General features: G+C 45.8%; 1 protein-coding gene and 1 long non-coding RNA gene across 10 annotated transcripts in view; one reads left to right on the forward strand and one right to left on the reverse strand.

Annotated features, from left to right (window-relative positions):
• The window catches only part of LOC134933075 (uncharacterized), a 181,961-nt gene that overhangs the window by 15,007 nt on the left and 149,775 nt on the right, over nucleotides 1-17,179 (reverse strand). For 3 of the 8 annotated variants that reach the window (XM_063928025.1, XM_063928026.1, XM_063928024.1), the window contains exon 4: nucleotides 4,549-4,766. The exons of the other annotated variants lie outside the window; for them this stretch is intronic. In XM_063928025.1, the coding sequence (XP_063784095.1) occupies nucleotides 4,549-4,555 (7 nt within the window). In that variant the 5' untranslated portion in view covers nucleotides 4,556-4,766. The remainder of the gene's footprint in view (nucleotides 1-4,548; nucleotides 4,767-17,179) is intronic. 8 annotated transcript variants of the gene reach the window in all.
• LOC134933077 (uncharacterized) overlaps nucleotides 4,544-17,179 on the forward strand; it is a 108,697-nt gene continuing 96,061 nt past the window's right edge. For both annotated transcript variants that reach the window (XR_010179597.1, XR_010179598.1), the window contains exon 1: nucleotides 4,544-4,628. This is a non-coding gene — a long non-coding RNA (uncharacterized LOC134933077). The remainder of the gene's footprint in view (nucleotides 4,629-17,179) is intronic.

Genomic DNA, 17,179 nt, shown 5'->3' on the forward strand with positions numbered 1-17,179 from the left:
GTCAGTGCTATCGGCCTGTAGTCGTTCAGGTTCGTGATAGTGGGTTTCTTGGGGACCGGGACTATAGTAGACCTTTTGAGGCAGGAAGGGACTTTCTGTAGCTCCAGCGATTTATTGAAGATCTTGGTGAATATGGGGGCGAGCTGACCCGCACATGCTCTTAGGGCAGATGGTGACACTCCGTCAGGACCCGGAGCTTTCCTGGTTTTGGTCCTTTTGAACAATGCCTCCACCTCTTCTTGGGTGACTTGCAGTGCCTGGGGTTGGCCGTCGGTGTTCGGGGCATCGTAGAGGTGATTGTTTGGGTTGCAGGGGACTTCTTTTGCGAACCTGCAATAAAAGTGGTTCAGTTCATCTGCAAGGTCTTGGTGCATGGCGGTGGACTTTGATGTTTTCCTATAGTTGGTTATGGATTGCATTCCTTTCCATACAGATACGGGGTCATTGGTGGAGAGATCGTTTGTCAGCTTGTCCGAGAACCGCTTTTTTGCTAGCCTAATTCCTTTAGTCAGAGAGTTCCTAGTACGGTTGTATAGTGCTCTGTCACCGCTGCTATAGGCCTCCTCTTTGGCTCGACGAAGTTGCCTGAGCTGGGCATTGAACCAGGGCTTGTTGTTGTTGTAAATGCGGTAAGTCTTGGTAGGTACACACATGTCCTCACAGTAGCTGATGTAGGATGTGACAGTGTCTGTCAAGTCATTCAGGTCGGTTGCCGAGGCTTCAAAGACCCCCCATTCCGTGCAGTCAAAGCAGGCCTGGAGCTTCATCTTGGCCTCATTGGTCCATTTCTTGACAGTCTTAACGACAGGCTTAACTGCTCTCAGCTTCTGTGTATAGGTAGGGAGTAGGTGGACGAGGCAGTGGTCAGATAGGCCGAGTGCAGCACGCGGGATAGACCGGAAGGCAGACTTGAGGGTAGTGTAGCAGTGATCAAGGGTGCGCCCTTCCCTAGTGGGACACGTGACTTGTTGTTTGTACTTAGGTAGCTCCTTGCTCAGGTTAGTTCTGTTGAAGTCACCCAGTACTATAAGCAGAGAGTCTGGGTGTTTTTGTTCTATGTCGGATATACATATGGCCAGGTGGTGCAGGGCTTCGTTCGCGCAGGCGAGTGGGGGGATGTACACTCCCACAAGGACAATTGAGGCAAATTCCCGGGGGGAATAGAAGGGGTTGCAGTTGATACTCAGCATCTCCAGGTGAGGGCTGCATGATTTGCCTATGATCGTGACATTGGTGCACCATCCGTCGTTGATGTAGAAGCAGATGCCACCACCCTTCGTTTTTCCTGAGAGAACCTTGGAGCGATCGGCCCTGAAGAGACTGAAGCCCGGCAGAGACATCGGGTTGTCTGCAATATGGTCGTCCAGCCACTTCTCCGTAAAGCAGAGGATAGATGACCCTGTAATGCCTGACCCTGCGCTGCCCAGAAGGAGGGACAATTCGTCGAACTTGTTTGCCAGTGAGCGCACATTCGAAAGCAGGATCGCGGGTAGTGCAGACCGGTGCCCTCGCCGCCGCCACCTCACTAGGGCGCCTGCGCGACAGCCTGTCCTCTGAGTCCAGGTCCTTCTACTAGGGCCGCCATGAGGGCCTCCGTCATTCTCTTTCCGGGGCCGGTGATCCATCCGCCAGTCGCCACCTGGGCTGCGGGGGGGCGCGGCTGCTCGGTCATCCACTTCGGTGTCCACAACGTCTGCATCCTTGCCACACAGGGCAGCGAGGGCTGCAAGGGCCGCTGATCTGCCCGCCGACGGGCCCGAACGTGTGGTAAGCACCTCGGGAGCGCTCCAACTAAGGAGGGCTTCCCTGCTGTATTTGGTCACCGGTGGGGTAGACAAGGGCAAGGGAAAACAAGGGGAAACAGGTATTTTGGCTGAGCTGCGTAGCTCCGAGGCAGCCATCTGCGGCGCCATCTTAGATTGTAATCGCTATAATCGTTGTTGCTGTAACCTATTGCTGCTCCTTAATACAATGGGTATATTTGAAACAAGTGATACTGTAAATAAAATAACTGCTTTTTCTGTTGCTGATTTAGTCAAAAGCAGGCTTGTGGAGAGGTGTTAGAGTCCAATTCCTGTTGTGTAGGTGTGAAAGATCTCAGTGTGAGAGGCCTTTGAAGTAAATTTCTTGTGGGGGGTAGTGATAACATGTGTCCTTTGGAATGGCTCTTGCAAATTGAAGTGAGCAGTGACCCTTCAGTGATTCAGAGCCTGAATATGCTGTATATTAGTTGATTAATGCAAGAAGTCAGTTATTTTTTGCTCAGAGAACAGAGGTGAATGATGTCTAAGTGAGGGGCTGGATGGAGCCAAATATAGGTTGTAGTTCACAGTACCTTGTCTGGGATGTCCAATGCAGAGCACAGTAGATTCCAAACTGAAGGACTTCTAAGTGGAGAGTTGCAGAGGTTTCAATCTAGTGTGTATCTCAGCGCAGGAATGCAATCCGTTGGTTTTGATCAGATGTCCGCGTAGAGTAGAACAGGTTAAAGGTAAGTCCTTGGATATTTACGATGATTTATGGGTCAGTTGTGGTGAATTTCAGCTGTTTTATGGAGATGATCAGGAGCATGCAAAAGGTGATGCAGCCATCTTGGTGTTACATGCAAATCGGGCATTATCGTTCTAGTGTACCTTTAGAATTTGTTTGTATTCTGTATCTAAAGGGCCCCATACACTAGGGAGATGTATCTCAGCAATGACTTCCATGCAATTTTCCTGCAATCTGGCCGGGAGCTTCCCGGGAGGCCTGCAACATACTTGAGTGTATTGTGATTTATCTCAGGCAATCTAATGTTATTAAACCTATTTCCATGCAAATGAGATAAATCTCACGTGCAGCATGTGTGATCTGCGATTGCGATGGGTGACACACGGGAGCACGCAATTGCAAGAAAAGTACATGCAATTTGACATTTTTCATGCTATCCATCTCAGGAACTCATCGCAATTGCACGAAAACGTGCAATATCGCACTAGTGTATGGGGCCCTTAAGGATATACAGGCTAAGTCTCCCATATCCAAAATGCTTGGGACCAGAAGTATTTTGGATATCACATTTTTATGTATTTTGGAATAAAGTCTGTGCATACCATGAGATATCTTGGGGATGGGACACAAGTCTAAGCACATCATTTTGTTACAGATATACCTTATACACATAGCCTGAAGGGAATTGTATACAACATTTTTGATACTTTTGTGCATTAAACAAAGTTTGTGTACCATGAACATAAGAAAGCAAAGGTGTCACTATCTCAGTCTCACTCAGTATATTCCATATTTTCAGAATTTGGGATGTGGGAGACTCTACCTGTAATAGTTTTTAGTAGTTGTTGTTGTTAATTCCAGCATAATGTAACATCTTGTATCACACCATCCCTAGGAAGGACTACAAACACACACACACACACCTTTCCACGTTTTTTTCTGTCTGAAGAGCTGAAATGTAAATATTTGAAAAACAAAATAGCTACAAGAAGACTATGAGCGGAAAAATGCGGTAAACGGAAAATGCGGTAAACCCCCTGTTTACCGCATTTTCCTGATGTACTAACCCACGTCCGGCAGGTCAGCGCCGCGGCGGGGTTCGCCAGCTTTAGCTGGCGATAGTCCATAGAAGCCTATGGGCTTCTCTCCGCAGCGCTGTGTGAGGGATCCGATCGGATCCCGCCCAGCATGCCCTGCGGCCGCCCCCGTCACCCCGCGCATGCGCAGACTGACTCCTGGGGCTGAATCCCGGAAGTCAGGCTGCCGCTGTGCATTGCGGAGGACAGCTTTTATCGGAAGAGCTGTCCTCCGCAATGCTGATCGCATATGTTAGTACATATGCGATCAGCATCATGGCGCGGGGCGGCGATGGGCGGCGATGTACATTAGTACATCCCGCCCTATAAGTTTTACATAAGTAGGTAATTATATATGTGTCTGGATAGATCAGGACTAAAAACATTTCTAGACTTGCTTTTATGTTTCATATGTGAAGAGCTTTAGTACTGAATAGCAGGGCCGGATTGAGGTCTACATGGGTCTGGGGCTGAAAATGATCTAGGGCCTACTGTGAGAAGTTGAGGAGGTGTGGCTAATACTGTGTGGGTGTGGCCTGTGACATATGGGTCATGTACACTCCCTACACTATAAGCCTCAATGTCTCCCAAAATATGTAAAAACAGTATAACGGCATTACTTTGTTGGGAAATTAGAAATATAATTTTAAGTATTATTTATGGCAACCATGTGACCAGCTGGACAGTTAATCATAATCATGCTATCATGGTGATGGACCTATTTTTATCTGGGGCCTGGAGATGTAGCTCCATCCGCCCCATTGTTAATCTGGCCCTGCTAAATAGTATTTATGAGGTTTATATTCATCTGTACTTTTCCTCTGGAACTGTGGTGAGGAATGACCATGTACCTGTACTAGGGGTCATAATCTTTTTCAGCCAGGATCCATATTTTATTTATGCACAAGTGGCAGAACATTTCAGTCTCTAAAATACAGTATCTTAGTTATTGAAGTTCTGTTTGTTCTTTCAGTTCACCAACCTTCCATCCTAAGTGTTTTCTGTCCAGTGCTGTGAGACTTGCACAGAGAAGACCCCCGGGCTTCAGGAGGGGCATCCTAGGTAGGATGATAATTCTGGGAGAGTACCTTCATTTTAAAATGTCTTTTCTTCATTTTTTGTGTCCCAAGCAAGAGGTATAGTATCACCCCATGTCTCATACAGGAAAATGTAAAACATGTGTTATTTCTATTCCAGTAACTGTAAAAGAGCAGAATTTATAGTAACTTGGCAGAGCACTGCACTCAGATCATGTTGGCTAATGGCTCAGTAGTAATACATTGCATTGCTTTTGAATTCAGAGAAGCAGGTGCTGGGATTGTTTTTCTGTCTGCTGTTATGACTGTTGTTTGCTAATCCTCTTGGTCAATGGTGTCATTGACCAACTTCAATGTAGTCCCCCAATGGCACTGAGTACATGAAGATTACAAATACAATCACTATTCATGTGATAAGTGTTATGTTATACTATTGCCTAACTCACTGTTTCACTGATGATTCAAATGCAAACCACTTGCTTGGAAACTTATGTCAATGACAAGCAATCTAGCCATTAACCTTTCTCTGTCATCACTTTTCAATGATTTTGCTCAACACCTCTTTATGAATATACACATAGAAGAAGAACATTGAAGTGCAGGCTGGAAATTGTATTCATAATATTATTCTAATTTTTTCTGACGTGTGCTTGTGTTCATTTTTAATTCACTGTGTGTCCTTGGGGTACTAGAGCGCATATTTCTGTATTTCATACTACTGTAGGGAGTTTCAATAAGTCATTTGAGTTTGTTAGTTAGCCAATAGTATTTTAAGGGGTCATTGACTTCTGCATGTGTCTGATGCAAGTAGGTCAAGTATCCTGACTGCATTCATGTAACTGTACATACTCCACTAATGATGTCATGTCATGTCCTAACCTTGCCCTGTCCACTATGTCTATTTATGGCTTGGGGAAAAAGATGCTCAGGTGTCAAGTCCCTGACTAGAAACTGAAGATACCAGTTGTGCTGTAGTTTGTGTGATGTACTCTGGGAGCAAATTGGTGTTCCCTGTAGGAAAAATCAACCATGGCATTATAACATCCAATTGGTCATGCTCTTATGTTGGCTCCCTGGTCATTTCCGTAGCAGCAATACAGCACTGGTAGAAGTAAAGGGACTGAACCAACCTGTATATGATCAATATATGGCTGTATACACAGAACTTTCCCATTGTGTCTTTCCAAGTTTGCTAGACTCTGATTATTCTCCTTATATTGTCTTTTTTGTTGGAAGTGCTGCATATTGACCTCTAACACACTGGATGTTAGCTGTTCTAGGAGACTTAGGGGTCTATTTACTAAGCCTTGCATGGAGATAAAGTCAACGGAAATAAAGTCCCAGCCATGTCGCAGGCTGGGTTTGAAAAATGACAGGTAGGAGCTGATTGGCTGGTACTTTATCTCCATCCACTTTATCTCCATCCAATGCTTAGTAAATAGACCCCTTATACAGTACCTGACAAGTTTGCAGCAGTCCTTACCGTGCTGGCTTGGGTGTAGATCAAGAGATTGACAATGATTACGTTGACACCATATGGATACATGCATTAGGTCAGTGCCGTAACTAGGCATTTTAGCGCTGTGTGCAAGAAACGACATTGGCGCCCCCCATGTAAGACAGGGGCAGTGCGCGGCGTAGGCGCGCAAAAAATATATAGGGGCGTGGCTTCATGGGGAAGGGGCGTGGCCACAAAATAATAGCAATTCATACTACGGTGCACAGTAGTCTCCATTATTCAAATTACGCTGCACAGTAGCGCCACTACACCAGGTAGAGCCCCTTTTATACATTACAGCAGACAGCATCCCCCTTTTTACACATTACAGCAGACAGTCCCCCTTTTTACACATTGCGGCAGCCAGTCCCCCGTTTTACACATTGCGGCAGCCAGTCCCCCTTTTTACACATTGCGGCAGCCGGGCCCCCTTTTTTACACATTACGGCAGACAGCGTCCCCTTTTTTACACATTACAGCAGACAGCGTCCCCTTTTTTAACATTACGGCAGACAGCGTCCCCTTTTTACACATTACAGCAGACAGCGTCCCCGTTTTTACACATTACGGCAGACAGTGTCCCCCTTTATACACATTGCGGCAGCCAGTCCCCCTTTTTACACATTGCGGCAGCCAGTCCCCCTTTTTACACATTGCGGCAGCCAGTCCCCATTTTTACACATTGCGGCAGCCAGTCCCCATTTTTACACATTGCGGCAGCCAGTCCCCCTTTTTACACATTACGACAGCCAGTCCCCCTTTTTACACATTACGGCAGCCAGTCCCCCTTTTTACACATTGCGGCAGCCAGTCTCCCTTTTTACACATTGCGGCAGCCAGGCCCCCTTTTTACACGTTATGGCAGACGGTGTCCCCCTGAGAGAGAGAGAGAGAGAGAGAGAGACATACATACTTACCATCTCCCCGCTGACAGGCTCCTCGTGCAGCTCCCTCGGTGCAGGCAGGTGAGAAGGAGGAGGAGGGAGGGGGACTGGAGCGGCAGCAGCGCTATTTCATTAGTAGTAAGCGCCGCTGCAGCATCCCCCTCTCCTTCCATATTGGCTGCCCGGCGCTGCTGTGGATGCTGGGATGGAGGAACCGCATCCCAGTATCCACAGCAGCGCCGGGCAGCCAATATGGAAGAAGAGGGGACATCTGCAGCGGCGCTTACTACCAATGAAATAGCGCTGCTGCGGCTCTAGTCCCCCTCCCTCCTACTCCTTCTCCGCTGCCCGGCGCTGCTCTCTTCTCCCTCCACAGCGCGGCGGTTCACGGCGCAGACTTCAGAGGCGGCATGTAATGAGTCAATTTGACTCATTACATGCCGCTGGCCGTGCGCCCTCAGGGCAACTGCGCTGTGTGCCAAGCCAATTGACACACACGTAGTTATGGCCCTGCATTAGGTCAACAGGGTCAAAAGGTTGCCATGGAAAGGGTCGACACAAAAATGGTCGGCACAAGTTTTTTTTGTAATTTTGTATATTTAATCATATTTAAGCCAAATTAGTGTAAACATGTACCCTCACGGGCCCGCTTTACTCGCCACACTTTGGGCAAGATACCTCGCTCTGCTGCCACTGCACTCGGAACAGGTTACTATTCCCATTCGTAGTCCTCATGGATGGTAAATGATAAATAAGTTGGAAAAAAAACTTTTGTCAACCATATGTGTGTCGACCAATGTCACATTGACCTTTTGTACCTGTTGATCGTTAGCATTGTTAACTCATCTGTCAATCTTTTGTCCCTGGTGACCTAGGGTCTAATTCAAGTTTGTCAGAAAACCACAAAAGTAAGCAACTGGGCAAAACCATGTTGCACTGCAGGTGGGGTAGATGTAACATGTGCAGGGAGGTTAAAAATTAGGTGGGGTGTGTTCAAACTGAAATCTAAATTGCAGTGTAAAAATTAAGCAATGCACAGAAACTATATAACCCACCTAAATCTAACTATCTCTGCACATGTTACATCTGCCTCCCCTGCAGTGCAACATGGTTTTGCCCAGTTGCTTACTCTTTTAGGGGGTAATTCAGACCTGATCGCTGCTGTGCGTTTTCTCACAGGCTGCGGTCAGGTCTGAACTGCGCATGCGTATGCACTGCAATGTGCAGGCGCGCCGGACCACAGCAACGGGGAGCGCCGGTCAGCAACGGGATGATGCGAAAAATTAGAACGCACGGCGATCACAAGGAGATTGACAGGAAGAGGGCGTTTGTGGTTGGCAACTGACCATTTTTAAGGAGTGTCCGGAAAAACGCAGGAGGGACCAGGCATTTGGAGGGAGGGTTTCACCGGCCCCAATCATCGCAGCAGCAGAGTTAGTCCTGAGCTGAGCAGAAAATACACAAACTTATGTTTGTGCAGTTCTGCTACTAATGCGATCGCACACCTGCACACATCCAATACCCTCCCCCTGTAGGCAGTGACTAACTGATCGCAGGGATGCAAAAAACGCACCCTAGCGATCAGGTCTGAATTACCCCCTTAGTTTGCTAATAAACCTGAATAATCCCCATAATGCATATTTACCATATGGTATCGAGCTATCATCCGGAACCCTGCTGGCTTCACAGTACTGAGACCTCACAATCGGACTTCAGAGATCCCCTCCTTTTGCTATACTCACATTGGCTGGACCGCAGTGAGTCAACAATGGTTTTTAACATTATAAATAGATCATTGGAGAAAGGAACCCAAGTGGATTCTCATTTACATCACTGGGACAGGTCTGGTAAAAACTTGAAAAATGGAAAATATGAGCAAGTGCGGGAGTCTGGGGGCAGCAGTAGAAGAACCTAGTACTGACCCCGGACATATTTGTACACTGGATGGTGTATGGATTTGCACCCCCCTTCCTCTTTGTTTGGTGTATGGAATAATTAACACTATAAATGGTCTATAATATAGGCTATTTCAAACAGAATTAACTAATATCAATAACATAAGTGGTCAGCAAAAGGTAAAACATCCATCAATACACAAACATAACAGAACCAGTAAAGGACAGTCCTACTCGTTGTAAGCACACATTCTCCCACCTCATGGTAAGGTGCCTGTCTCTTCTTCCTGGCAGCTACTCTATGGTCCAGTGCATTGACTGAGTGCTCAGATCCACACATACAAGCAAACTTGGTAAAAGAAGCTGCTACCAATGGGCATGTGCAGTAGCTCTGCTCTGTTTCTTAAAGTGCATGTTGTCTCAGCAGCACAGGCCAAGAGTAGGGGACTTCTGTCAACTGCCCCGAACATTTTCCAATGAGTCAACTTGGTAACAATACAAATGTAAAATAATGCTACATTCTGTGAGAAAACATAGAGTACTAATAACATACTGTACCTTTCTCAGTAATTTATATTTTATAATCAGACAGGATGTTATGGGGGGGGGGGGGGGGGGGGGAAAGCAAACATAAGATGTAGAATTCAAACACGCAAATTGAACCAATTCAAGCCAATGCTTTCAAGCCAATTCTCAAGTATAACTTTCCTTAAAAAAATCCCATGCATTTGTATAAACTTCCTGGTGGACGCTATAGCACAGCTGTTGCATCTTTGTACGCACAAACTGTCCAAAATTCAGCAAAAACCACAGGAAGCATCTTAAGTAAAAAGACGCACATCTGCTGGCTTTTCTGATCCGCTGCTGTGTCTGAGGCTGCAGCATTAGATCAACTGCATGACCACTGGACATCTGAGTAACCTTCAGGTTGTGCAGCCAAATCACTCTGCTGGGGCTAGCTAATCAGCTACTGGTTTCAGCTTGTCCAGAGAATACTGCTAAAACTCCCCCTTTTCTGTAACACTTACTGTCGCTGCCCCAAAACACCAGCAGCACGTCAATCATGCTGCTGCATTTTGGGGCTGCGAGTGACAACACATCCCCAGATCTCCTTGTGCATAGTGCGGCTCCCACGGATGTGCAGATACAAATGCATCAGTCATCTGCAAGTTAGTCGAAATAGCATCCACCTCTGAATCAGCCGCTGGGGGAGATGTACTAAGCCTTGATAAGGGATAAAGTGGAGAGTGATAAAATACCAACCAATCAGCTCCTAATTGTTATTTTTCAAACACAGCCTGTAACATGGAAGTTACCGTAGGAACTGATTGGCTGGTACTTTATGACTCTCCAAGGCTCAGTACATCTGGCCCCCTATGTCTGTTCATGATGATGTATCATATACAAGACCAGATTAGGGGGGGGGAGTATGATAGGGATGATTGCCCCGGGGCCCTCACACACAAGGTCACTTGTTTTTGCTGAAAACAGGTTCCCACCTGTTCTCAGCTAGGATCTGCTGCGGCAATGTGTTCTGTATACAGCTCCGAGCAGCTCCGAGACCCCTCATCAGCATCACATGACACATCATGTCCATGTCGCTGATGACAGGACTCAGGAGCCACTCTGTGCTGTATGCACTGTTCATAGAGAACACAGAGCCAGAAGGATTGAAGAGGAGCTGGTAATAGGAGGTGAGTACTCGGGGGCACTTGGGCGTACAGTGTAGTATATATGTGGTAACAATGGGGCATATTGGGGGGATATTGTGTGGCATATATTGGGGCACCAAAGTTCCACTAACAATGCCCTAATCTGGACCAGTCTTCATCGCCCTGTCTGGCTCCTGGCAACATCACAATGCATTACATCATGTCTGCTGCCAGGAGGCAGTTCCCGGCAGCAACGCATACATGATGTAATACGCTGCGACAGTGCTGGTCAGTGGAGAGTGATCGGTCTGGAGACAAGGTAAGTGGTGACATGGCATCCATTTTATTGGAGGGGGCCCCCATAATTTAGTTGCCCAGTAGCCCATACAAGCCTTAATCCAGCCCTAATCATATGTGTCTTTGCAGAAGACCTAGCTCTGTTGTTTGCAGTAGTTTATTTCTATACTGTGCCAGATAAAATATATCTTATTTCTAAGAATAAAAATGTGTTTTGATTGAATAAGGGTCATAAAAAGAGTCATGAACCCAATTATCATACATCAAAGATATTCTTTTAGTGGCCTCACAAAGTGAGCCATCCATGCAGTATGTTAGACAAATTATAGCCCTGTAGTAAAGTGATAACAAACACTATTACTGTACTCTTCCCCCGGATGAGCTCTTACCGGAGCCGGCAAAAGTTTTTTTGCCAAATTATCTTGAAAATATATTTGTTATCTCTGTGAATAGCGACAATTACAAATGAAACTTATTGAGGCAAAACTGTGTTGGATCTTAAACAGACCCCTACGTGTTATTTCAACTTTTACTATTAAAGTAATAGTAGTTGCAGCTCTCCGGTAAGATACAGTTTATGAGCGCCTGAAATTTTTCGGGTTTTGTGTTTTGGTTTTGGGTTCGGTTCCGCGGCCGTGTTTTGGGTTCGACCGCGTTTTGGCAAAACCTCACCGAATTTTTTTTGTCGGATTCGGGTGTGTTTTGGATTCGGGTGGTTTTTTCAAAAAACCCTAAAAAACATCTTAAAACATTGAATTTGGGGGTCATTTTGATCCCATAGTATTATTAACCTCAATAACCATAATTAACACTCATTTTCAGTCTATTCTGAACACCTTACACCTCACAATATTATTTTTAGTCCTAAAATTTGCACCGAGGTCGCTGGATGACTAAGCTCAGCGACCCTAGTGGCCGACACAAACACCGGGCCCATCTAGGAGTGGCACTGCAGTGTCACGCAGGATGTCCCTTCCAAAAAACCCTCCCCAAACAGCACATGACGCAAAGAAAAAAAGAGGCGCAATGAGGTAGCTGTGTGAGTAAGATTAGCGACCCTAGTGGCCGACACAAACACCGGGCCCATCTAGGAGTGGCACTGCAGTGTCACGCAGGATGTCCCTTCCAAAAAACCCTCCCCAAACAGCACATGACGCAAAGAAAAAAAGAGGCGCAATGAGGTAGCTGACTGTGTGAGAAAGATAAGCGACCCTAGTGGCCGACACAAACACCGGGCCCATCTAGGAGTGGCACTGCAGTGTCACGCAGGATGTCCCTTCCAAAAAACCCTCCCCAAACAGCACATGACGCAAAGAAAAAAAGAGGCGCAATGAGGTAGCTGTGTGAGTAAGATTAGCGACCCTAGTGGCCGACACAAACACCTGGCCCATCTAGGAGTGGCACTGCAGTGTCACGCAGGATGGCCCTTCCAAAAAACCCTCCCCAAACAGCACATGACGCAAAGAAAAAAAGAGGCGCAATGAGGTAGCTGACTGTGTGAGAAAGATAAGCGACCCTAGTGGCCGACACAAACACCGGGCCCATCTAGGAGTGGCACTGCAGTGTCACGCAGGATGTCCCTTCCAAAAAACCCTCCCCAAACAGCACATGACGCAAAGAAAAAAAGAGGCGCAATGAGGTAGCTGTGTGAGTAAGATTAGCGACCCTAGTGGCCGACACAAACACCTGGCCCATCTAGGAGTGGCACTGCAGTGTCACGCAGGATGTCCCTTCCAAAAAACCCTCCCCAAACAGCACATGACGCAAAGAAAAATAAAAGAAAAAAGAGGTGCAAGATGGAATTGTCCTTGGGCCCTTCCCACCCACCCTTATGTTGTATAAACAAAACAGGACATGCACACTTTAACCAACCCATCATTTCAGTGACAGGGTCTGCCACACGACTGTGACTGAAATGACGGGTTGGTTTGGACCCCCACCAAAAAAGAAGCAATTAATCTCTCCTTGCACAAACTGGCTCTACAGAGGCAAGATGTCCACCTCATCATCATCCTCCGATATATCACCGTGTACATCCCCCTCCTCACAGATTATCAATTCGTCCCCACTGGAATCCACCATGTCAGCTCCCTGTGTACTTTGTGGAGGCAATTGCTGCTGGTCAATGTCTCCGCGGAGGAATTGATTATAATTCATTTTAATGAACATCATCTTCTCCACATTTTCTGGATGTAACCTCGTACGCCGATTGCTGACAAGGTGAGCGGCGGCACTAAACACTCTTTCGGAGTACACACTTGTGGGAGGGCAACTTAGGTAGAATAAAGCCAGTTTGTGCAAGGGCCTCCAAATTGCCTCTTTTTCCTGCCAGTATAAGTACGGACTGTGTGACGTGCCTACTTGGATGCGGTCACTCATATAATCCTCCACCATTCTATCAATGGTGAGAGAATCATATGCAGTGACAGTAGACGACATGTCCGTAATGGTTGTCAGGTCCTTCAGTCCGGACCAGATGTCAGCATCAGCAGTCGCTCCAGACTGCCCTGCATCACCGCCAGCGGGTGGGCTCGGAATTCGGATTTGGGATTTCGAAGAATGCACAGTTCTTTGCTGTGCTGCTTTTGCCAGCTTGAGTCTTTTCATTTTTCTAGCGAGAGGCTGAGTGCTTCCATCCTCATGTGAAGCTGAACCACTAGCCATGAACATAGGCCAGGGCCTCAGCCGTTCCTTGCCACTCCGTGTGGTAAATGGCATATTGGCAAGTTTACGCTTCTCCTCCGACAATTTTATTTTAGGTTTTGGAGTCCTTTTTTTTCTGATATTTGGTGTTTTGGATTTGACATGCTCTGTACTATGACATTGGGCATCGGCCTTGGCAGACGACGTTGCTGGCATTTCATCGTCTCGGCCATGACAAGTGGCAGCAGCTTCAGCACGAGGTGGAAGTGGATCTTGATCTTTCCCTAATTTTGGAACCTCAACTTTTTTGTTCTCCATATTTTATAGGCAGAACTAAAAGGCACCTCAGGTAAACAATGGAGATGGATGGATTGGATACTAGTATACAATTATGGACGGACTGCCACGGTTAGGTGGTATAAAAAAACCACGGTTAGGTGGTATATAATACAATTATGGATGGACGGACTGCCTGCCGAGTTCCGACACAGAGGTAGCCACAGCCGTGAACTACCGCACTGTACACTGGTTGATAAAGAGATAGTAGTATACTCGTAACAACTAGTATGACACTATGACGACGGTATAAAGAATGAAAAAAAAACCACGGTTAGGTGGTATATATTATAATAATAATACAATTATGGATGGACGGACTGCCTGCCGAGTTCCGACACAGAGGTAGCCACAGCCGTGAACTACCGCACTGTACACTGGTTGATAAAGAGATAGTAGTATACTCGTAACAACTAGTATGACACTATGACGACGGTATAAAGAATGAAAAAAAAACCACGGTTAGGTGGTATATATTATAATAATAATACAATTATGGATGGACGGACTGCCTGCCGACTGCCGACACAGAGGTAGCCACAGCCGTGAACTACCGCACTGTACACTGGTTGATAAAGAGATAGTAGTATACTCGTAACAACTAGTATGACACTATGACGACGGTATAAAGAATGAAAAAAAAACCACGGTTAGGTGGTATATATTATAATAATAATACAATTATGGATGGACGGACTGCCTGCCGACTGCCGACACAGAGGTAGCCACAGCCGTGAACTACCGCACAGTACACTGGTTGATAAAGAGATAGTAGTATACTCGTAACAACTAGTATGACACTATGACGACGGTATAAAGAAAGAAAAAAAAATACCACAGTTAGGTGGTATATATTATAATAATAATACAATTATGGATGGACGGACTGCCTGCCGACTGCCGACACAGAGGTAGCCACAGCCGTGAACTACCGCACTGTACACTGGTTGATAAAGAGATAGTAGTATACTCGTAACAACTAGTATGACACTATGACGGTATAAAGAATGAAAAAAAAACCACGGTTAGGTGGTATATATTATAATAATAATACAATTATGGATGGACGGACTGCCTGCCGACTGCCGACACAGAGGTAGCCACAGCCGTGAACTACCGCACTGTACACTGGTTGATAAAGAGATAGTAGTATACTCGTAACAACTAGTATGACACTAAGACGGTATAAAGAATGAAAAAAAAAAACCACGGTTAGGTGGTATATATTATAATAATAATACAATTATGGATGGACGGACTGCCTGCCGACTGCCGACACAGAGGTAGCCACAGCCGTGAACTACCGCACTGTACACTGGTTGATAAAGAGATAGTAGTATACTCGTAACAACTAGTATGACACTATGACGACGGTATAAAGAAAGAAAAAAAAATACCACGGTTAGGTGGTATATATTGTAATACAATTATGGATGGACGGACTGCCTGCCGAGTTCCGACTGCCGACACAGAGGTAGCCACAGCCGTGAACTACCGCACTGTACTGTGTCTGCTGCTAATATAGACTGGTTGATAAAGAGATAGTATACAATACATACAACAATATACTACTATACTGGTGGTCAGGCACTGGTCACCACTAGTCACACTGGCAGTGGCACTCCTGCAGCAAAAGTGTGCACTGTTTAATTTTAAATTAATATAATATTATGTACTCCTGGGGGCTCCTGCTATAACAACCTGCAGTGCTCCCCAGTCTCCCCCACAATTATTATAAGCTTTGCCTTTTATACATTGATGTGCAGCACACTGGGCTGAGCTGAGTGCACACAGACTGAGTCACACTGTGTGACTGGCTGCTGCTGTGTATCGTTTTTTTTCAGGCAGAGAACGGATATAGCAGAGAACGGATATATTATATTAAAATAAATAAAAGTTAACTAACAACAACTGCACTGGTCACTGTGGTAAACTCTGTCTGACTCTGCACAATCTCTCTCTCTCTTCTAATCTAATTTCTAATGGAGAGGACGCCAGCCACGTCCTCTCCCTATCAATCTCAATGCACGTGTGAAAATGGCGGCGACGCGCGGCTCCTTATATAGAATCCGAGTCTCGCGAGAATCCGACAGCGTCATGATGACGTTCGGGCGCGCTCGGGTTAACCGAGCAAGGCGGGAGGATCCGAGTCTGCTCGGACCCGTGAAAAAAACATGAAGTTCGTGCGGGTTCGGTTTCAGAGAAACCGAACCCGCTCATCTCTACAGTTTACAGCTCTACAGTATGAAAACACAATGTAGGGAACAAGGGTCACACTGATAACTATTTATGTACAGTATATCATCTTGCAGTTCAGTTGAAGCCTCTTTTATTTTATTGCTGTTATAACCAGTATAATATAGTTACTATAAACCAAAATGCAATTTTGAAATAAGAAACTGTGAGTAGCAGCTTGTTAGAAGTTCATGGATATAATAAGTCACGTTTTCCAATGATTTTCCCAACTCATGTCTTGCTTGATAATGTGTCAGATTTAAGAGGAAGCTTCAAAAATAGCTGAGGTTACTAGTTGTTAATTATACAACACATTTATTCCTGAAACACGTAAATCATACATTATTCTACGGCAAAGCCAGCTACATTTTAGAAGCACAATAGTAGACACCATGTGAAATAAAGTTCTGCCTTTCTTTATATGCTATCACTTATTTACTTCTGGAAGAACTGTAGTTGAGTATTCGCATTAACCCCCTATTCCCTCAGTATAAAGTGGAGTAAGGATTCTAACAAAAGTTTAGAAAATGAAATGACAATTATTGGAACTCCAGGTGAAATAATGATATGAGTCACACACAGGTCTGAATGTGGGCGCATTCTGAATGCAAACAGAATGCGAATGCCACTATACGCACATCCTAATGCATACACATGGCAGTCACAATATAGAATATATGGAGGGGCTGGACTGCACACCCTAATTCTATACATTATAAGAGGTGCTACCATCTCGAGACTTGTAGTGCCACACAGAATGTGCACCTGCATTTTAAAAAAAATTCTGCGTCACACTACATGTCTCAGCATGGTAGCACCTCTTATTATGTTTAGAATTATGGTGTGCAGTCTAACAGGGCCATAACTAGGTGTGTGCCAGTAGTGCCTGGCACACAGCACATATGCAGCACATATGCTCTGTGGGCTCACTGATCGGCTGCACCCACACAGCCATTCACTGCCTACCGCTGTCGCTTGCTGCAGCACTGCCTGCTGTCACGTCTGTTGTGATGCGCTCAGCTCCTTCTTTACCGAGCACACCACCACATACTAGACAGCGGGCAGTGTTGCAGCTTCCTCCACATGCTCTGCCACCTTCCTGACTTACCCCATCTTCGCGCAGCATCATCCTGTCT

The sequence above is a fragment of the Pseudophryne corroboree genome, chromosome 6 (assembly GCF_028390025.1).
Source record: "Pseudophryne corroboree isolate aPseCor3 chromosome 6, aPseCor3.hap2, whole genome shotgun sequence".
NCBI classification, from domain to species: Eukaryota; Metazoa; Chordata; class Amphibia; order Anura; family Myobatrachidae; genus Pseudophryne; species Pseudophryne corroboree.